Raw genomic sequence first — 24267 nt, 5'->3', positions numbered from 1 at the left:
TTTATTTCTTTTTCTTGCCAGATTGCTCTCACTAGAATGTCCAATACTATACTGAATAGGAGTGGTGAGAGGGCATTCTTGTCTAGTGCCAGATTTCAAAGAGAATGCTTACAGATTTTGCCCCTTTGGTATGATATTGGCTGTTGGTTTGTCATAAATAGCTTTTATTATTTTGAGATACATTCCATCAATGCCGAGTTTATTGAGGGTTTTTAGCATAAATGGCTGTTGAATTTTGTCAAAGGCCTTCTCTGCATCAATTGAGATAATCATGTGCTTTTTGTTTTTGGTTCTGTTTATGTGGTAGATTATGTTTACAGACTAGCATATCCTGAATCAGCCTTGCATCCTGAGGATGAATCGTACCTGATCATGGTAGATAAGCTTTTTGATGTGCTGTGGCAATTGGCTTGCCAGTACTTTATTGAAGATTTTTGCGTCTATGTTCATCATGGATATTGGCCTGAAGTTTTCTTTTCTTGCTGAGTCTCTGATGGGTTTTGGTATCAGGATGATGTTGGTCTCATAAAATGATTTGGGAGGAAGTCCCTCTTTTGGGATTATATGGAATAGTTTCAGAAGGAATGGTAACAGTTTCTCTTTGTGTGCCTGGTAGAATTTGGCTGTGAACCCATCTGGACATGGGCTTTTTTTGTGTGGTAGGCTCTTAATTGCTGCCTGAACTTCAGATCTTGTTATTGGTTTATTCATGGTTTTGACTTCTTCCTGGTTTAGGCTTGGGAGAATGCAAGTGTCCAGGAATTTATCCATTTCTTCCAGGTTTACTAGTTTATGTGCATAGACTTGTTTGTAATATTCTCTGATGATGGTTTGAATTTCTGTGGGATCTGTGGTAATTTCCCCTTTATCGTTTTTTCTTGCATCTATTTGGTTATCCTCTTTTTTTTTTTTTTTTTTTTTTTTTTGATGTGGCTAGTGGTCTATTTTGTTGATCATTTTGAAAAACCAGCTCCTGATTTATTGATTTTTTTGAAGGGTTTTCATGTCTCAGTCTCTATCAGTTCTACTCTAATCTTAGTTATTACTTGTCTTCTGCTAGGTTTTGAGTTTTTGATCTTCCTCCTCTAGCCCTTTCAACTTTGATGATAGGGTGTCAATTTTGGATCACTGCTTTTTTTTCATATGGGCACTTATTGCTATATATTTTCCTCTAGAGACTGCTTTAAATGTGTCCCAGAGATTCTGGTATGTTATATCTTCATTCTCATTGGTTTCAAAGAACTTCTTTATTTCTGCCTTCATTTCATTGTTTATCCAGTCAACATTCAAGAGCCAGTTGATTATATTCCATGAAGCTGTGCAGTTCTGAGTTAGTTTCTGAATTTTGAGTTCTAACTTGATTGCACTGTGGTCTGAGAGACTTATTATTTCAGTTGTATTGCATTTGCTGAGGAGTGATTTACTTCCAATTATGTGGTCAATTTTAGAGTAGATGTGATGTGGTGCTGAGAAGAATGTATATTCTGTGGATTTGGGGTGGAGAGTTCTGTAAATGTCTATCAGGTTTGCTTGTTCCAGGTCTGAGTTCAAGTCCTGGATATCCTTGTTAATTTTCTGTCTGGTTGATCTGTCTAATTTGACAGTGGAGTGTTAAAGTCTCCCACTATTATTGTGTGGGAGTCTAAGTCTCTTTGTAAGTTACTAAGAACTTGCCTTATGTATCTGGGTGCTTTTGTATTGGGTCCCTATTTAGGATCATTAGCTCTTCTTGTTGTATTGATTCTTTTACCATGATGTAATGTCCTTATTTGTCTCTTTTGATCTTTCTTGCTTTAAGGTCTATTTTATCAGAGATGAAAACTGCAACTCCTGCTTTTTTTTTGCTCTCCATTTGCTTGGTAAATCTTCCTCAATCCCTTTATTTTGAGTCTTTGTGATTCCTTGCAGGTAAGATGGGTTTCCTGGATACAGCACACTGATGGGTTTTGGCTTTTTATCCAATTTGCCAGTCTGTGTCTTTTGATTGGTGCATTTAGCCCATTTACATTTAGGGTTAATGTTGTTATGTGTGAATTTGATACTGCCATTTTGATGCTAGCTAGCTGTTTTGCCCTTTAGTTGTTGCAGATTCTTCATTTTGTTGATACTCTTTAGCATTTGTTATGTTTTTGGAATGGCTGGTACTGGTTGTTCCTCTCTATGTGTAGTACGTCTTTCAGGAGCTCTTATAAAGCAGGCCTGGTGGTGACAAAATCTATAAGTACTTGATTGTTCAGGAAGAATTTTATTTTTCCTCCACTTACAAGGCTTAGTTTGGCTGGATATGAACTTCTGGTTTGAAAATTCTTTTCTTTGAGGATGTTGAGTATTGGCCCCCACTTTCTTCTGTCTTGTAGGGTTTCTGCCGAGAGGTCTGCTGTGAGTCTAATGGGCTTTCTTTGTGGGTAACCTGACCTTTCTCTCTGGCTGCCCTTAGCATTTTCTTCTTCATTTCAACCCTGGTGAATCTGACAATTATGTGTCTTGGGGTTGCTCTTCTTGAGGAATATCTTTGTGGTGTTCTCTGTATCTCCTGGACTTGAATATTGGCCTGCCTTGCTAGGTTGGGGAAGTTTTCCTGGATAATATCCTGAAGAGTATTTTCCAGCTTGGTTTCATTCTCTTTGTCACATTCAGGTACACCTATCAAACGTAGATTAGGTCTCTTCACATAGTCCCACATTTCTTGGAGACTTTGTTCATTCCTTTTTGTGCTTTTTTCTCTAATCTTGCCTTCTCATTTTATTTCAATGAGTTGATCTTCGACCTCTGATATCCTTTCTTCTGCTTGGTCAATTTGGCTGTTGACACTTGTGCATGCTTCACAAAGTTCTCGTGTTGTGTTTTTCAGCTCCTTCAGTTCACACATATTCCTCTCTAAGTTGTCCATTCTTGTTATCATTTCATCAAATCTTTTTTCAAGGTTCTTAGTTTCTTTGCATTGAGTTAGAACATGTTCTTTTAGCTCATGGAAGTTTTTCATTACCCACCTTCTGAAGTCTGATTCTGTCATTTCATCACACTCATTCTCCATCCAGCTTTGTTCCCTTTCTGGCGAGGAGTTGTGATCCCTTGTAGGAGGAGTGGTATTCTGGTTTCGGGTGTTTTCCTCCTTTTGCGCTGGTTTCTTCCCATCTTTGTGGATTTATCCACCTGTCTTCTGTGTAGTTGCTGATTTTCAGATTGCTTCTCCGAGTAGATGTCCAGATTGTTGATGATGAAGTTATTTCTGCTTCTTAGTTTTCCTTCTTGTTAGAAGGCCCCTCCCCTGTAGGACTGCTGAGGTCCACTCCAGGCCCTGCTTGCCTGGGGAACACCTGTAGCAGCTGTGGAACAATGAGGGTTGCTACCAGTTTCTTCTGCTATCTTTGTCCCAGAATGATGCCCACCAAATGTCAGTCTGATCAGTCCTTTGTGAGGTGACTCTTTGGATATACGGGGGTCAGGGAGTTGCTTGAGGAGACAGTTTGTTCTTTATAGGAGCTCAAGTGCTGAGCTGTGAGCTCTGTTGTTCATTCAACTGCTAGGCAGGTACGTTTAAGTCTGCTGCAGCAGAACTCATAAACTTCCTTTTTTTCCCCAGGTGCTCTGTCCCGGGCAGTTAGGGCTTTATTTATGAGGATCCATTGTGCTGCTGCTTTGTTTTTTTCAGGGTGCCCTGCCCAGCAAGGAGGCAGCCTAGTCATTGTCTGCCTGCAGAGGCTTTGCTGAACTGCTGTGGCCTCGCCCTGCTGCTGTGTGAACTTCCCTGCAGTCCTGTTTATATGGGTGTGGTTAGAACTGCCTCAGCAATGGTGGCCTGCCTCTGTAATGGTGGGCTCTCTCTGTTATGGTAGGTTGCCTCGGCAATGGCAGGTTGCCTCAGCAATGGCAGACTACCTCCGTAGGGGTGGATTGCCTCACTAATGGCAGATGCCCCTCCCCCACAGACTTGGGCCATCCTGGGTTCAGCTGTGCTTGCTGTGAAACTCTCAACCCCGAGCGTTTCAAATTGCTGTATTTTTGTTTTTGTTTTTGTGGGGGTGGGATCCACCAAGCCTGATCACCTGGCTCCCTGCCTCAGAGCCTTTTTTTTTTTTAAGTTGAATGTTTGACTCTCTCCCAAGTGTTCCAATTGCCTGCTGAAACAGCACCAGGATCTGTGTGATTTCCCCTGCAGCAACCCACTGCACCAGCTGAAACAATGGTGCTGCCCAAGAATCTCCTGACCTGGCTCCCTGTTTAATCAGATGAATGGGTGAATCTGCCTTCTCAGAGGTCCAATTGCCAGCTTCAAAGGCTAACCAGACCAGTGTATTTTGTATGGTCAATCACCATGCCAGGGCACTGGCAAAACAGCTGCACTGGCCGAAACAGCCACACTGGCCAAAACAGCTAGCTGGTGACCTGTGGGGCTCCTCCACCTGGAAATCTCCTGGTCTGTGGGCAATAAAGATCCATCTGAAAATGCGGCATCCACTCACCCTCTGCATTTTCACTGGGAGCTGCAATCCTGAGCTGCTCCTGAAGGGCCATCTTGGATCTTCTATGGAGCTGGGCTTTTTATTTTTAAAAAGATCAACAAAATAGATGACTGGCTAGGCTAATAAAAAAGAGAGAGGGATGGATCCAAGATGGCCAATTAGGAGCAGCTCAGTATTGCAGCATGGAGGGTAAATGAATGCCACATTTTCAGACGGATTTTTATTGCCCACAGACCAGGAGATTTCCAGGTGGAGGAGCCTTATGGGTCACCAGCGAGGCTGTTTTGGCCAACATGGCTGTTTGGCCAGTGCAGCTGTTTTGCCAGTGCCCCAGTGCAGCAGTTCTCCATACAAAATACATGGGTCCAGGCACTGTTTTAGCTGGTGATTGGAGCTCCTGGGAGACAGAGTCACCCATTCAACTGATAAAAAAGGAGACTGGAGCAGGGAGCCAGGCCAGGAGATTCCCAGGCAAAAAAGCACCACGAAGCTCAGTGCAGCTGTTTCAGCTGGTGCAGTGAGTGGCCACACAGGAAATCACACAGATCCCGGCATCTTTTCAACAGGCAACTGGAACACCTGGGAGACAGAGTCGACCATTCAACTTAAAAAAAGAAAAAGGGGGGGGTCTGAGGCAGGGAGCCAGGTGATCAGGCTGAACTGGTCCCACCCCCACACACACACAAAAAATGCAATCGGAAATGCTCTGGATTGAGAGTTTCACAGCAAGCACAGCTGAACCCAGGATGGTCCAGCTCTGTGGGGGAGGGTCATTCACCATAACTGAGGCAGTCCACCATTATGGAGGTAGTTTGCCATTGCTGAGGCAGCCTGCCATTACAGAGAGAGTCCGCCATTATAGAGGTGGGCCACCATTGCTGAGGTAGTTCTAACTATACCCATATAAACAGATATTCCTCAAGAAGATCAACCCCAAGGCACATAATCATCAGATTCACCAGGGTTGAAATGAATAAGAAAATGCTAAGGGCAGCCAGAGAGAAAGGTCGGGTTACCCACAAAGGGAATCCCATCGGACTCACAGCAGACCTCTCAGCAGAAACCCTACAAGCCAGAAGAGAGTGGGGGCCAATATTCAACATCCTTAAAGAAAAGAATTTTCAACCCAGAATTTCATATCCAGCCAAACTAAGCTTCATAAGCAAAGAAAAAATAAAATCCTTTACGAACAAGCAAATACTCAGAGATTTTGTCACCACCATGCCTGCTGTACAAGTGCTCCTGAAAGAGGTACTAAACATAGAAAGGAACAACCAGTACCAGCCACTCCAAAAACATACAAAATGGTAAGCAACATTAACACAATGAAGAAACCACGTCAACTAATGGGCAAAACAGCAAGCTAGCATCAAACTTGCAGGATCAAATTTACACATAACAATATTAACCCTAAATGTAAACAGACTAAATGCCCCAATCAAAAGACACAGACTGGCAAATTGGATAAAAAGCTAAAACCATCAGTGTGCTGTATCCAGGAAACCCATCTCACATGCAAGGATACACAAAGGTTCAAAATAAAGGGATGGAGGAAGATTTACCAAGCAAATGGAGAGCAAGAAGAAAGCAGGAGTTGCAATTCTCATCTCTGATAAAATAGACTTTAAAGCAACAAAGATCAAAAGAGATAAAGAAGAACATTAAATAATGGTAAAAGAATCAATGCAACAAGAAAAGCTAACGATTCTAAATATATATGCACCCAATACAGGAGCACCCAGATACATAAGGCAAGTTCTTCATGACTTACAAAGAGACTTAGACTCCCACACAATAATAGTGGAAGGCTTTAACACCCCATTGTCAATATTAGACCGATCAACAAGACAGAAAATTAACAAGGATATCCAGGACTTGAACTCAGACCTGGACCAAGCAAATCTAATAGACATTTACAGAACTCTCCACCCAAATCCACAGAACATACATTCTTCTCAGCACCACATCACACCTACTCTAAAATTGACCACATAATTGGAAGTAAATCACTCCTCAGCAAATGCAATAGAACAGAAATCATAACACTGTCTCTCAGACCACATTGCAATCAAGTTAGAACTCAGAATTCAGAAACTAACTCAGAACTGCACAGCTTCATGGAAACTGAACAACTGGCTCTTGAATGTTGACTGTATAAACAATGAAATGAAGGCAGAAATAAAGTTCTTTGAAACCAACGATAATGAAGACACAACATACCAGAATCTTTGGGACACATTTAAAGCAGTCTCTAGAGGAAAATATATAGCAATAAATGCCCACATGAGAAGGAAGGAGAGATCTAAAATGGACACCCTATCATCAAAATTGAAAGAGCTAGAGGACGAAGATAAAAAAACTCAAAACCTAGCAGGAGACAAGAAATAACTAAGATCAGAGCAGAACTGAGGTAGATAGAGACACAAAAAAAAACTTTCAAAAACTCAATAAGTCCAGGAGCTGGTTATTGGAAAAGATCAACAAAATAAACAGAACACTAGCTAGATTAATAAAAAAAGAAAAGAGAGAATACTCAAAGAGATGCAATAAAAAACGATAAAGGGGATATCACCACAGATTCCACAGAAATACAAACCACCTCATCAGAGATTATTACAAACAACTCTATGCAATAAACTAGTAAACCTGGAAGAAATGGATAAATTCCTGGACACTTGCATCCTCCTAAGCCTAAACCAGGAAGAAGTCATAGCCCTGAATAGACTGATAACAAGGGCTGAAGTTGAGGCACCAATTAAGAGCCCACCACCCAAAGAAAGCCCAGGTCCAGATGGGTTCACAAATTCTACCAGACATACAAAGAGGAGCTTGTACCTTTCCTTCTGAAACTATTCCAAAAAATCCAAAAAGAGGGACTCCTTCCCAAATCATTTTATGAGACCAACATCATCCTGATACCAAAACCCGGCAGAGACTCAGCAAGAAAAGAAAACTTCAGGCCAATATCCATGATGAACATAGATGCAAAAATCTTCAATAAAATACTGTCAAACTGACTGCCACAGCACACCAAAAAGCTTATCCACCATGATCAAGTAAGCTTCATCCCGGGGGTGCAAGGCTGGTTCAACATACGCAAGTCTATAAATGTAATTCACCACATAAACAGAACCAAAAATAAAAACCACATGATTATTTCAACTGATGCAGAGAAGGCCTTTGACAAAATTCAACAGCACTTTATGCTAAAAACCCACAATAAACTAGGTATTGACAGAACATCTCAAAAGAATAAAAGTATTTATGACAAACCAATAGCCAATATCATACAAAATGGGCAAAAACTGGGAGCATTCTCTTTGAAATCTGGCACTAGACAAGGATGCCTTCTCTCACCACTCCTATTCAACATAGTATTAGAAGTTCTAGCCAGAGCAATCGGGCAGGAGAAAGGAATAAAGGGTATTCAAATAGGAAAGGAGGAAGTCAAATTGTTTCTATTTGTAGATGACATGATTGTATACCTAGAAGACCCCATTGTCTCAGCCCAAAATCTCCTGAAACTGATAAGCAACTTCAGCAAAGTGTCAGGATACAAAAATCAATGTGCAAAAATCACAAGCATTCCTCTAAACCAATAACAGACTTAAAGAGAGCCAAATCAAGAACGAACTGCCATTCACAATTGCTACAAAGAGATAAAACACCTAGGAATACAACTAACAAGGAATGTAAAGGACTTCTTCAAGGAGAACTATAAGCCACTGATCAATGAAATAAGAGAGGACAGAAACAGATGAAGAAACATTCCATGTTCATAGTTAGGAAGAATCAATATTGTGAAAATGGCCATACTGCCCAAAGTAATTTATAGATTCAATGCTATCCCCATCAAGATACCAATGACCTTCTACACATAACTGGAAAAAAACACCTTAAACTTTATATGGAACCAAAAGAGAGCCCACAAAGCCAAGTCACTTCCAAGCAAAAAGAACAAGGCTTTAGGCATCACACTACCAGAATTCAAACTATACTACAAGCCTATAGTAATCAAAACAGCATGGTACTGGTATCAAAACAGAGATATAGACCAATGGAACAGAACAGAGGCCTTGGAGGCAACACCAAACATCTACAACCATCTGATCTTTGACAAACCTGACAAAAACAAGCAATGGGGAAAGGATTCCCTGTTTAATAAATGGTGTTGGAAAAACTGGCTAGAAATATGCAGAAAGCAGAAACTGAACCCCTTCCTGACACCTTACACTAAAATTAACTCCAGATGGATTAAAGATTTAAACATAAGAACTAGCACCATAAAAACCCTAGAAGAAAACCTAGGCAAAACCATTCAGGACATAGGCATAGGCAAGGAATTCATGACTAAAACACCAAAAGCAATGGCAACAAAAGCTGAAATAGACAAATGAGACCCAATTAAACTTAAGAGCTTCTACACAGGAAAAGAAACAATCATTAGAGTAAACCAGCAACCAACAGAATTGGAAAAAGTTTTTGCAATCTACCCATTGGACAAAGGGCTAATATGCAGAATCTACAAAGAACTAAAACATATTTACAGAAAAAAAAAAAAAACAAACAAACCCATTCAAAAGTGGGGAAGGATATGAACAGACACTTTTCAAAAGACGACAAATATGTGGCCAACAAACATATGAAAAAATGCTTTTCATCATTGGTCATTAGAGAAATGCAAATCAAAACCACATTGAGATACCATCTCACACCAGTTAGAATGGCAACCATTAAAAAATCTGGAGACAACAGATGCTGGAGAGGATGTGGAGGAAAAGGAACACTTTCCCACTGCTGGTGGGAGTGTAAATTAGTTCAACTATTGTGGAAGGCAGTGTGGCGATTCCTCAAAGATCTAGAAATAGAAATTCCATTTGACCCAGCAATCCCGTTACTGGGTATATATCCAAAGGATTATAAATCATTCTATCATAAAGACACATGCACATGTATGTTCATTGTGGTGCTGTTTACAACAGCAAAGACCTGGAACCAACCCAAATGCCCATAGATGACAGACTGGACAAAAAAAATGTGGCATATATACACCATGGAATACTATGCAGCCATAAAAAAAGATGAGTTTGTGTCCTTTGTAGAGACTTGGAAGAACCTAGAAACCATCATTCTCAGCAAACTGACACAAGAATAAAAAAACAAACACCGCATGCTTTGACTAATAGGTGGGTGACAAACAATGAGAACTCTTTGGCACAGGGAAGGGAAAAACACTCACAGGGATAGGTGCAGGGGTGGAGGGGAGGGGAGGGGGACGAGTGGGGGGGGCAAGGATGTGGGGGAGGGATAACATTGGGAGAAATGCCTGATGTAGGCAACGGGGGTGGGGGACGGAGACAGCAAACCACCATGGTATGTATGTACCAATGCCACAATCCTGCAAGATGCAGGATGTGCACATGTATCCCTGAGCCCAAATACAGTTTAAAAAAACAAAAAACAAAAAATCCTAAAGTCTACACACACACACACACACACACAGAGAGAGAGACAGAGAGAGAAATGGTTAGAACTATTGTTCTCATTGTTTGTCACCCACCTATGAGTCAAAGCATGCGGTGTTTGGTTTTCTATTCTTGTGTCAGTTTGCTGAGAATGATGGTTTCTAGGTTCATCCATGTCTCTACAAAGGACCGCATAGTATGGCTGCATAGTATTCCATGGTGTATATGTGCCACATTTTTTTTGTCCAGTCTGTCACCTATGGGCATTTGGGTTGGTTCCTATACTGACAAACAAAGTCAGTAAAGACACAGAATATAAAATTAACATACATAAATTGGTTTTGTTTTAATATACTGACAATGAATTATCCAAAAAAGAAATTCAAAATCAATCCTACTTACAATCACATCAAAAAGGGAAAAAAAATACATAGCAATAAACTTACTCAAAAAGGCAAAGGCTTGTACACTGAAAACTATAAAATATCACTGAAAGAAATTAAAATGAAAAGACATATTGTGTTCAAAATGGAAGAATTAATATTGTTAAAATGCCCATACAACCCGAAGTGATGTACAATTCCTATCTAAATGCCAATGGCCTACTTTTACAGAAATTGAAATCACAATTCTAAAATTCACATGGAACCAAAAACCCAAATAGCCAAAGCAATCTGGAGCAAGAAAAAAAACTGGAGGCACCATACTTTCTAATTTTAAAACACATTACAAAGCTTATATTAAGCAAAAAAGTATAGTACTGACATAGAAGACATATACACCAATGTAACAGGGAATCCAGAATTAATCTTACACAAATCCAGAATTTTAATACACAAAAAGTCAACCTTAGTAAAGTGGTTTAAAAAATAAATAAGGTGGACAGCACCAAAATGGCAGAAGAGATAGCAACCTTCATCCCTCCCTCTACAAAACAAATACAGATACCTTTCACAAACCACATTATCCCAGAGACAGGTCATGGGACCATTAATAAATCTGTAGCAATACCATGAAGCACAATGTCCAAGTAGAAAGGATCGCTGATGAGGTCAGCACATCTAAGATACCAGGAGTTAGCTAGGCACAAAAAAGAAAGGTAGAGGCTATGGGCATCAGCCTTGCTACTGGAACCACCATGGTTTCCAATGGCCGGATCCACCCAGAACACTGGCATTTCTATTAGGTAACCAAGAGCCATCCTCACCAGGAGACCCCAGAAAGGGAGATGTGTTTATACGCTCCACCTCCAAACAAGAATCAGCACTGCTGAGCTGCTATTGGGAAATAAGTCACCACCTCCTCTACACCTTATGTGTACCCTGACCCAAAACACAGCAACTCTGCAAGTAACCACACTCCAGACCTGGGTTTTGTGTCCACATTGAACCCACTGACACCTCAGACATTGGGAGTCATTGTCACAGCAAGGTAGTCTGCACACCAAATCTGAGAGCCATACCTTCACTGTGTGTGCTCATGCTTCAAGCACCAGTTTAGTGACCATAGAGAGCTAGACTGTGCCCCAACTCCAGAGCAGCTCAAACTGTGTCGATATCAGTATTCTCATTCTTAGCTCCCCAGCTGTTTCACAGGAATCTGCACCTTGCCTTCTGTTACCAAGGTGGCAGCAGAGGTGCATGTGCCCTGGGCACCAGTGCCATTACTGCCCTGGATCCCAAAACCATGATCCCTCCATACATTCCTATGTTTCACATCTCAGCTCTGCAGCCACTCCACTGGCACCACTGATCAAATGCTCATGCCACTATGAATGTAAGCAAGCTAAGAAGTCACACCCAATACCAAGAGGGATTTTATCAGCAAAAGCTTCCCCACTGAGAGAAAAAGAAATCAGAAGGACCTTAACAGTCATTGCCACTGAAGACCCAAATAACCTTTGTCACAAGTACGGACATTCACAGCATTGGCTGCTGAGGATCCTCACAGTCTTTGTCATCACCAACCTCAGCTCCCAGAGCTATACAAAGATGACACAACTCTCAATCTCATGAGTGCCAAAACTGCAGCAGCCCACCCAGCAAGTACCCTCACAACCCTGTAGGAGAAGGTCTTTCAACAGCTAAACTAGTCACAAGAGGCTATAAGAGGTGACTGCTGCACCAGATCTGCAGACATCAATGTAAAATCACAAGAAACATGAAAAACCAAAGATACAACATGACCAAAATACCAAAATAATCTCCTGAAGCTGATCCCAAAGAAATGCAGATATAAAAACTGCCTCACAAAAAATTGAAATTTTTTTTGGAGGATCAAACAACTTAGAGAAGACAGTTATGTGTGTCACTTAATGACAGGGATATGTTCTAAAAAATGTGTCATTAGGCAATTTCATCCTTGCATAAACATCATAGAGTATACTTACATAAACCTATATGGTATAGCCTCCTACACACATAAGCTATATGATATAGTCTACAGTTCCTATGCTACAAAACCATACAGTATGTTACTATACTAAATATTGTAGTAAATTCCAATACAATAGTGAATATTTGTGTATCTAAACAGAAGAAAATTTTTTTAAAGCACGAATATGGTATAAAATGTTTTAAAACTGATATACCTGTATGGAGTACTTACCACAAAGGTAGTTCGCAGAACTAAGAGTTACTCTGAGTGAATGAGAAAGTGAGTGGTAAGTGAATGTGAAGGCCTAAGACATTACTGTACACTACTGTAGACTTAATAAACACTCTAACACTGTACACTTGGGCTACACTAAAGTTTGAATAAATTTTCTTTATTCAATAATAAATTAACCTTAACTGTAACATTTTTATTTTATAAACTTTTTATTTTTTTTTACTTTTTCAGTTTTTTGTAATAACACAGCTTAACACACAAGCACACTGTACAATTGTACCATTTATAGCCCTAAAAGCCCACATTAAGTAAAAGATCCCAAATAAACAATCTAATGTTACACCACAAGGGACTAAGGAAAACAGAACAACTAAACCCAAAGTTTATAGAAGGAAGAAAATAATAAAGATCATAGAAGAAATTTTAAAATGGATACTAGAAAAACAGTAGAAAAGATTTAAAAAACAATAGAAAAGATTAACAAAACTAAGAGATGGTATTTTGAAAGGACAGTATCAATGAAACTAACAAAGAGAAAAGACTCAAAATCAAGAATAAAAGAACTATCACTACTGATGTCATGAAGCTATAAAGGATCACGAGAGACTACTATGAATAATTATACACCAACAATTTCAATAAGCCAGAAGAAATGAATAAATTCCTAGACACATGCAACCTACCAAGACTAAATTATGAAGAAGAGAAATATGAATAAACCAATAATGAGTAAGGAGATTAAATCACTAATATAAAGTCTTCCATTAGAAAAAAGTCAAGGCCTCGTGGATATACTGCTAAATTCTACCCAGTGTTTTAAGAAGAATTAATGCTAATGCCCCTTAAATTTTTCAAAAAATAAATAGAAGAAAAGAGATGATTTCCAAACTTATTTTAGGAGACTAGCATTACTGATACCAAAGCCAGAGAAGGACACTATAAGAAAAGACAAATTAAAGGTCAGTAACTCTGATGACCAGGGAAAATCTCAACAAAATACAAAAAATAAATTCAACAGCACATTTAAAGAATAATTCACCATGATCAAGTGTGATTTATCTCCTGGGTGCAAGGATGGGTCAACATAAACAAAGCAATAAATGTGATACATCACATTAACAGAATGGAGGACAAAAAACACATGATAATCTCAAAAGATGCAGAAAAAACATCCATAAAAATTCAAAATCCCTTCAAAATAAAAACTTCCAACTAGTTAGCTATAGGAGAATTGTACCTCACTGCAAAAGCCATACACAACAGATAAGCCATAGCTAACACTATACTTGATGGTAGTAAGTAGAGAGCTTTTCTTCTAAGATAAGGAACAAGCAAGGCTACTATTCTCACCACTTCCATTCTGCAGAGTACTGTTAGCCCCAGACAGATAAATTATGAAAGAAAAAGAAACAAAAGGAATTCTAACTGGATGGGGGAAGTAAAATTATCTTGGTCAGACAACATAAACTTACACAGAGAAAACTTCAAAGACTCCACCATAAAACTATTAGGAGTAATGATTAAATTTAAAAATTTTTCAGTATAGAAAGTCAACACACAAATATGAGTAGTGTTCTTATACTCTAACAATGAACTGTCTGAAAAAGAAATCAAAAAATAATCTCATTTACAGTATCTACAAAAAATTAAATTCCTAGGAAAAAATTTAAACAAAGAGAAAAAAAAGTTCTACAATGAAAACTATAAAACATTAGTAAAAAGAAGTTTAAGATAGCACAAATAAAAATATATCCCATATTCCTGGATTGGAAGAATTAATATTGTTGAAATGCTGATCAGCTATGAATTTAATTCAATCCCTATCAAAATCCCAATAACATCTTTCACAGAAATAGAAAAAATCCAAAAATTCATATGGAACAATAAAAGACCCTGAATACCCAAAGCAATCTAGAGCAAGAAAAACAAAGCTAGAGGCATAGTACATCCTAATTTTAAAACATATTATTTAGCTACAGCAAACAAGACAGCATGGTACTGGGTATAAAAACAGACACACAGATCAATAGAATAAAATATACAATGGTGTTGAAAAGACTAGATATCCACATGCAGAAGAATAAAATTATACCTTCATCTCACACTATGTACAAAAATCAACTCAAACTGGATTAAAGACATAAATGTAGGATCTGAAACTGAAATCACCTAAAGATGGGAAACACTTCATTATGTTGATCTCAGCAAAGAGATTTTTAGATATGACCCCAAAAGCAAGGTAATAAAAGCAAAAATAAGTAAATGGTATTAAACAAAACTAAAAAGTTCTGCACAGCAAAGGAAACAATCAACAGTATGAAGAAATAGCCTACTGAATAAGAGAAAGCATTTGCAAACCATAAATCTGATAAGCAGTTAAGATCCAACGTTTAGAAACAGTCCAAATAATTCAACAGTTAGAAAACAATCAACTCAAATAAAAGATAAGCACAGGATCTGAATAGACATTTCTCCAATGAAGACAACCAAATGGACAACAGGTATATGAACAAGTGTTCAACATCACTAATCGTCAGGGAAATGCAAATTAAAACCACAATGATATATCACTTCACACACATTAAAGTAACTATTATCAAAAAAGATGGAAGATAAATGCTGCCAAAGATGTGAAGAGAAAGGAACCCTTGCATGCTGTTGGTGGGAATGTAAATTAGTAAAGCCACAACAGAAAACACTACAGGGGTTCTTCAAAAAATTAAAAATAGAACTACAATATTATCCACAATTTCACTTCTGGATATACTTCCAAAGGATATGAAATCAGTACATAAAAGAGGTATTTGTACTCCCATGTCCACTGTAACATTACTCACAATAGCCAAGATACAGAGTCAAACTTAGTGTCCAGCCACAGATTAATAGATAAGGAAAATGAGCCTTAAAAAAGGAAGTAAGTTCTATCATTTTTGATAATATGGATGAACTTGGAAAACATAATGCTAAATAAAGTAAGCCAGTTACAAAAAAAAATACTGCATTACCTTACTTATATGTGGGGTTTTCAAAAGTCAAGCTCATAGAAACAGAGAGTAAAATGTTGGTTATGAGAGGCTAGATGGTGGGGGGACTGAAGCAATGTTGGTCAAAGGACACAAACTTCAGCTGGACATGAGAAATGTTTAAGAGATCTACTGTATATCATGAGTACTGTTAATATATTGCATAATTTAAAATTGCTAAGAGAAATTTTAAGTCTTAACACAAAAAAAGGTAATGTACATGTTAAATAGCTTGATTTTGTTATTCCACAATGTATATATATATTAAAACCATGTGGTACATTATAAATGTATATAGTTTTTACTTGGAAATTAAAAATAAATCATAAATAAATCTTAAAGTATTTTAAGATTATCTACAATTATACTTACTGTCAAGTTGATTATTTTGAAAAGATTTTTGTTTCTTTACTTCCACTTCCATTTTTGACTTTGTGTCTTGTTCAAGCATAAGATTTTCTTCTGGTACATCATAATGAGCTACACAAAGTAATAAATTTAGTGCACTAAACATAAAAAAACTATAGTGAAATTTCTAGATTTCAGAAATGTAACAAGTATCCAGTCATATTCTGTCTCATTTTTATACATGTAAAATATAAATAAATTACTATAATTCTAGATATGACATGAAAATAGTGAAAAGAATCTTAGTGAATCTGAGGTGAAGTAGTCTCATTATTTCATAAATATTTCTTGGCATCAAATATATTAGCCTCTACTTGTTTTTGATTATTTATAATTTATATTAATATGTATTCATAGCAAAACAATGAAAATTCATATATACAAGTTTAGTCATTACAACATACTTTTAATCACAAAATAGTCAAAAGCACTTAAATGTATAAGCATATGAGATTGGTTAATTAAAAAGGTATATATTAAAATTTATGGTATTATCAACTGCAATCTTTAATACAATACAAAGAGTTATACAGGCAGCTTTAAAAGTAATAAAAAGATTGTTACAACCTAAATTAGAGAGATTTATAGAAGGTAATGTTAACTGAGGAAAAAATTAAAATAGAAGAAAGATATCAAGTATGCTATCCATTAGGAAATAAATGTAAAAAGATACTTACTTCTAGAAATTGAAACACAGGAAAGATAAACCGGAAAACAAAGTTGGTGACCAAAATTTGCACAGACCCTACATGCAAAATTACATCCAATGACTACTGTTAAATCTAAGCATGCTCCTAGACTGAGGATAGTCTACAATGCATGTTTTCATGTTTCATTCATTTTTCCATGTGTGATGAAAAAGTATGTAGAGTCTTCAGGATCACATTGCCCACCCGTCCAAAAGGGATCATAGAAGAGATGTGAATAATTCACCTTTACCTTAAATGAGTTACTCTTGTTACATTTAATTATGGATGGTGGCACTTACGAGGTGTGTTACTGCATACTTCCTCATTCAGATTTGGCCACTTTGCCCAAAAGGGATTAAAAAGTAGGTAGGCGGAAAGTGTTATACACATAGGAGACCCTCTCCTTTCTTAGCTGGCTGCTATTTGGCCTCTGACTAATTTGACCCCATTGTGATGAGTTCCCCGCCACTGAAAAACTTTTTTTGACCACTGTTCCAGTCACCTGCAAAGTGCCCTGAAAGCCACCTGATAGTCTCTTACTTCAGCAATAAGGAGTAAGAACAACAGATGACAAATAAGATCATTTACAAAACTCAGACCTACATTAATTTGTGCTACTCTCATTGCTATATAGCTTAATTGAACTTGATGATGTGAAATGGTTAGCAGCACAATCCAGATCTTAACTGACAAATTTCCATGCAAGGCAAAAGAATCTACTGCCAAGGTACCAATATTTCATTAACAGTCAGAGTGATGTAAAAATGTAACTGGGTACCCACTCCCAGACCATCTGGTTAAGTCTTCTCAAAGGCATCTATGGCTCTAGTTGCTCAACAATAAAGCCTCAAGGAAGAGATTGATGGGTTCTCCATTAGATGCTTATGATCATTTAATAGTCATGGGGGCACAACACAGAGCCCCACTACAGTCCACATAGTGAGGACTCCTATGACTAATAAAAGTGCTATCCTTGATTCCCAGAGTTGTGGAGCAAGATGGTCAAATAGAAGGCTACAACAATCATCCCTCTTACAGAAACAACAAATTTAAAACTCTCTACATATGAAAAAGCACCTTAATAGGAACCAAAAATCATCTGAACCCCCACAGTATCTGGTTTTAACTTCATACTGTTGAAAGAAGCACTGAAGAGGGGAGAAAAGAGTCTTGAATTGCTAATGCCATCCATCCATCATTGCTCAGCAGTGTTCACATGGTGCAGAGAGAAATTCTTTGTGATTTTTGAGAGGAACAGTGCAGTGATTGTGAGACTTTACATTGAACTCAGTGCTACCCTGTCATGGCAGAAAGAAAAATCAAGCAGAACTCAGATGATGCCCATAAATAAAGAGGGGCCAAAAGGGAACTGCATATACCTGCTCTTGGAACTTGAGTTCTGGCAAGCCTCACCACCATAGGCTAAAGTTCCCTGGAATGCTAAATAAACTTGAAAGGCAATCTAGGCCACAAGGACTACAACTCCTAATCAAGTTCTAGTGCTGAACTGGGTTCAGAACCAATGGACTTAGGGAGCATCTACTGAGACACCAGCCAGGATAGCTAAAGGAGTGCTTGTGCCACCCCTCTTCCAACCCCAGTCAGTGCAACTCACAGCTCCAAAAAAGACTCCTTCCTTATTCTTGAGGAGAAGAGAGGAATGAATAAAGAGGACTTCATCTTGTATCTTGGATACCAGTTCAGCAATAGTAGGAGAGAGCACTGGACAAAATTTTGAGGCCTCTGTTCCAGGCCTTAGCTCCTGGATGACATTTCTAGACACACCTTGGGCCAAAAGGGAACTTGCCATCTTCAAGGGAAGAACCTGGCACGATCTAACACCTGCTGACTAAAGAGTCCTGAATAACCAGCAGCAAGATCTAGGTAGTACGCCGTGGGCATTGGGTGAGACTCTGAGATGTGCTGGCTTCAGGTGAGACCCAGGACATTTCCAACTGTGGTGGCTATGATAATAAACTCCCTCTGCTTGAGAAAAACAGAGGAAAAAGTAAAGAGGACTTTGTCTTGTACCTTAGGTACCCACTCAGGCCCAGAGTAGTGAGTACCAAATAGGCACATACATGTGCACATGTCTTGATAGGAGAATAATTTATATTCCTTTGGGTATGCACCCAATAACATGATTGCTGGGCTGAATGCTATTTCTGTTTTTAGGTCTTTAAGGAATCACCATACTGTCTTCCACAATGGTTGAACTAATTTACACTACGATCAACTGTGTATAAGTGTTCCTTTTCCTCTGCAACTTTCCCAACATCTGTTATCTTTGAGATTTTTAGTAATAGCCATTCTGACTGCTGTGGGATGGCATCTCATGGTTTTGATTTGTATTTCTTTAATAATCAGTGATATTAAGCTTTTTAATATACGATTGTTGGCCGTATTTATATCTTCTTTGGAAAAGTGTCCATTTGCCTACTTTTTAATGGGGCTGTTTGTTGTTGCTGTTGTTTGTAAATGTGTTTAAGTTCCTTATAGATGATGGATGTTAGACCTTAAACATAACTTTCATATGCACCATGAAACAAAAATGTATAACTTGCTTTATTGTGATATTTGATTTATTGTGGTGATCTACAACTGAACCTGCAATATCTCCAAGATGTGACTGTAGGTCATATTTTAGACCATAAGATAAGCCTTAAGAAATTTTAGAAGGCTCAAATCATATCAATTATCTTTTCTTACCACACACAATGGTATAAAACTAGAAATCAATCACAAGAAAATTTTCAGAAAATTCAAAATGTGGGAAAATTCAGTAGCACACTCCTAGATAATCAATGGGCTAATGAGAAAATAAAAAGAAAAATCAAAAATATCTCTTGACAAACTAAAATGGAAACACAATATAACAAAACATACAATGCCACAAAAGCAGTCCTAACAGGAAAGCCTCCAGCAATGAATGTCTACATTTAAGAAAAAAATAAAGACCTCAAATCTAAAAATCTAACAGTACATGTCATGGAACACTAGAAAACAAAGAGCAAACTAAGTTCACCATTAATAGGAGGAAGGAAATAATGAAGATGAGAGCAGAACTAAATGCAATAGAGACTAGAAAAACTCTAGAAGTAGTCAACAAAACTAAGAGCTTATTCTTTGATATGATTTTTAAAAATTGGCAAAACTTTAGCTATACAAAAATAAAACTCAAATAAATACAATTATAAATGAGAGATGAGGCATTAGAACTGACCACATACAAATACAAAAAATCATCAGACTTCTATGAACAATTATACACCAAAAAATTGAATAATCTGGAAGAAATGAATACATTTATAGAAACATGTAACCTACCAGTACTGCAATATATGTCTTTCTGGGCCTAGATTATTTCACTTAGCATAATATCCTACAGGTTCATCAATACTGTTGCAATTGACAGAATTTATTTAAAGCTACATAGTATTTCATTGTGTGTATATATACACCACATTTTTATTTATTCATTTGTCAAAGGATACTGATAGGGTTTGTCTGTATCCTTGCCCAAAAATTATCTTGAACTGTAGTTTCCATAATCCCATGTGTCATGGAAGGGACCCAGTGGGAGGTAACTAAATCATGAGAGTGGCAAAATATAAAGGGATTTTCCCCTTTTGCTCAGAACTTCTCTCTCCTGCCACCTTATGAAGGACATCTGTGATTCTCCTTCCACCATAATTGTAAGTTCTCAGGCCACCCCAGCCATGCAGAACTGTGAGTCAATTAACCTCTTTTCTTTATAAATTACCTAGTCTCAGGTATTTCTTCATAGTAGTTTGAGAATGAATTAATACAATAAATTAGCATCACAGTAGTGAGGCAATGCCATAAAAATACCCAAAAGTGTAGAAGCAACTTTGGAACTGGGTAACAGGCAGAGGGTGGAGCAGTCTGGAGGGCTTAGAAGAAGACAGAAAGATGTGGGAAAGTCTGGAACTTCTGGAAACCTGTTAAATGGCTTTGGTCAAAATGCTGACAGTGATATTGACAATGAAGTCCAGGCTGAGGTGGTCTCAGATGGAGATGAAGAACTTGTTGGGAACTGGAATAAAGGTGACCCTTGCTATGCTTTAGCAAAGAGACTGGCAGCATTTTGCCCCTGCCCCACAGAACTGTGAAATTTCGAACTTGAGAGAGATGATTTACGGCATCTGACAGAAGAAATTTCTAAGCAACAAAGTGTTCAAGAGGAAGTAGAACACAAAAGTTTGAAAAATTTGCAGTTTAAAGATGCAATACAAAAGAAAAACCCATTTTCTGGGGAGAAATTCAAGCCTGCTGCATCAATTTGCATAAGAAATAAGGAGCCAGTGTTAATTGCCAAGAAAATGGAAAAAATTTCTCCAAGGCATGTTAGAGATCTTCACAGCAGCCCCTCCCATCACTGGCCCAGAAGCCTAGGAGGGAAAAATGGTGGCTGCTCTGTGCAGCCTCAGAATATGGTCCCCTACGTCCTAGCTGCTTTAGCTCCAGCCATGGCTAAAAGGGACAAAGGTACAGCTCAGACCATTGCTTCAGAGAGTGTAAGCCCTAAGCCTTGGCAGCTTTCACATGGTGTTGAACCTGCAGGTGTACAGAAGTCAAGAATTGAGATTTGGGAACATGTGCCTAGATTTCAGATGGAAATCTGAAATGGAAAAGTCTGAATGTCCAGGCAAAAGTTTGCTGTAGGCAAGGAGCATTTATGAAGAACTTCTGTTAGGGCAGTGCAGAAGGAAAATGTGGGGTCAGAACCCCCACACAGAGTCCCCACTGGGGCACTGCCTAGTGGAGCTGTGAGAAGAGGGCCACCAACCTCCAGACCCCAGAATTTAAAATTTGTTAAGACAGCTTGCACCATGTGGCTCTAGGCCACAGACACTCAAGGCCAGCTGTGAAGGCAGCTGGGAGGGTGGGCTGTACCCCACAAAGCCACAAGAGTGGAGCTCCCTATGGCAAAGAAAGCCCACCTCTTGCATCAGTGTGCATCACTGGCTGTGAGACATAGGGTCAAAGGAAATCATTTTGGAACTTTAAGATTGAATGACTGCCCTACTGGATTTTAAACTTGTATGGGGCCTGTAGCCCCTTTATTTTGGCCAATTTCTCCTATTTGAAATGGGTGTATTTACCCAGTGCCTGTACCCCCATTGTATCTGGAAAGTAAGTAAGTTGCCTTTTATTTTACAGGTTGACAGGCAGAAGGGACTTGCCTTGTCTCAAATAAGATTTCATACTTAGACTTTTGAGTTAATGCTGGAATGAGTTAAGACTTTGGGGGACTGCTGGAAGGGCATGATTGTCTTTTGAAATGAGAGGACATGAGATTTGGGAGGGGCCAGGGTAGAATGATGTGGTTTGGCTGTCCCACCCAAATCTCATCTTTAATTGTAGTTCCCATAATCTCCACGTGTCGTGGGAGGGACCCAGTGGGAGGTTATTGAATCATGGGGTTAGTTACCTCCATGCTATTCCCATGATAGTGAGTTTTTACATGATTTAATGGTTTAATGAGGCGCCTTCCCCCTTTGCTCGGCACTTCTCTCTCCTGCTGCCTTGTGAAGAAGAATGTGTTTGCTTCCCCTTCTGCTATAATTTTCCTGAAGTCTCCCCAGCCACGCATAACTGTGAGTTAAATAAACCTCTTTTCTTTATAAATTACCCAGTCTCAGGTATTTCTTCATAGTACCATGGGAATGGACTAATACAAACACTTAGGTTGATTTCATATTTTGTCTACTGTGAATAATGCTGCAATAAACATATGACTTCAGTATCTCTTTGACATACTAATTTCATTTCCTTTGACTGTATGCCCAGAAATGGAACTGCTGGATCTGATGGTAATTCTATTTTTAATTTCTTGAGGTACTGCCATAATAAATGTAAAACATTAAAACTAAAACACATAGGGAAAAGCTCCCTAACATTGGTCTTAGCAGTGATGTTTTTACACAACCACAAAAGCAAAAATAGAATAAGATTGTATCAAACTAAAAAGCTCCTGCACATAAAACAATCAACAGAGTGAAGAGACAACCTACAGAATGGGAGAAAATGTTTGCAAACTACAGATCTGATAAGGAGTTCACAGTCAAAATATGTAAGGAATGCAATCAATTCAATATTAAGAAACAACCTAATTTAAATATGTACAAAAAATCCAGTAAATATTTATCAGAAGACACATACATGATCAACAAGTATTTGAAAAAATGCTCAATATTTTTAATCATCAGGGAAATGCAAATTAAAATCATGAGATATCACCTCACACCTATTAGAATAACTATGAAAAAGGCAAAAGATAACAAATGTTGGTGAGAATCTGGAGAAAGAGAACCCTTGTACAATGTTGGTGGAATTGAAAATATGTGTACAGTCATTATAGAACAAATACATTTTTTTTAATGGCTGATCTTTGTAACAGTTAGCATGTTAATATGCTCTTATTCCATTCCCCTCTTTCTAGTCCTTGGTAGCACAGTCAACCAACAGCCTCACAACTACAATAGCAGTAAAATCTAGCTGCCTAACAACCACTAGAGAGGGCAAAATAAGTTTGAAAGTCCCTAAAAGCACCATTCCTAGAGAATAACTACTATTTGATGATGTATCTGCCAGCTTCCTGAGAAGATGCACAGTCAACATATATATTTATTTGACCTAACTTAGAGTTTCCTTTGTGCAGAATATCCCTAACCCTAGGGCATTTGTCAAAAACAATCAGTGGTAACTGCTTAACATAGTAGGTGTATGATGTAGCATTACAAGGTGGGGCTGACCATCAAAACCTCAAAAAGAAAAATTCCAGGAAATGTGATGTCCATAAGGGGTGGATCTATAAAGCTCTGACATGTTACAGGGAATCTAATAGATAAAACACATACATAGGGCTGTGTACAGGTTTTAAAAAACATAAATATTCCCAAATCTCTCACCTCTAACTGACCTTGAGGTTCTTAGCAAACAGAAAATTAAGGCTAAGGCAGAGTTACAAACTTCTTACCTCAGTATTAAAAGCATGTCTCAAGACACACAGGAAGCCTCTCTACCAGGGTGAGAGACATTAATTCAATAAATATACGGAAATCTCTGTCTAGTCATTAGCTGATCATTAAGCTAACTCACCAGACTTTAGTAGTTGCAAACAACAGAGAATATAAACTTCAGAAAACTAGTCCAAGAAATGCACTGATCAAACAAATAACAAAAAGAGCAAAATAACCAACCCTGGGGAAAAAAGTAATCCAATTTTCAGAATTTCACATCACATTATTTAAAATTTAAACAATAAATTATCAGACATGCAAAGAAACAAGAAGATAGCCAATACACAAAAGAAAAGTAGATCAATCAATAAAAGCTCTCCCTGAAGAAGCACAGATGTTGGACTTACTAAACAAAGATTCGTAATCAGCTATTATAAAACTATTCAAATAACTAAAGGGAATCATATCTAAAGAATTTTTTAAAGTGTAATAATATCTCACTGTGAATAATATCAATAGCATGATATAAAGTCACCAAAGTAACCAAATAGAAATTATAGAGTTGAAAACCACAATAACTGAAATGGAAAGATGAAATCAAAGGCATATTTTAAAAGGCAAAA

The 24267-nt window shown here is 38.1% G+C and overlaps 1 protein-coding gene across 1 annotated transcript in view; it reads right to left on the bottom strand.

Moving 5' to 3' along the window:
• The window catches only part of CCDC7 (coiled-coil domain containing 7), a 467329-nt gene that overhangs the window by 260114 nt on the left and 182948 nt on the right, over nucleotides 1-24267 (bottom strand). The window contains exon 22 of the mRNA XM_078329853.1: nucleotides 15934-16041. Within this exon, the coding sequence (XP_078185979.1) occupies nucleotides 15934-16041 (108 nt within the window). The remainder of the gene's footprint in view (nucleotides 1-15933; nucleotides 16042-24267) is intronic.

Source organism: Callithrix jacchus, chromosome 7 (genome assembly GCF_049354715.1).
Source record: "Callithrix jacchus isolate 240 chromosome 7, calJac240_pri, whole genome shotgun sequence".
Taxonomy (NCBI): Eukaryota; Metazoa; Chordata; class Mammalia; order Primates; family Cebidae; genus Callithrix; species Callithrix jacchus.
Note: the sequence above shows the minus strand (reverse complement) of the source record. Positions and strands in the feature narration are given on the sequence as shown.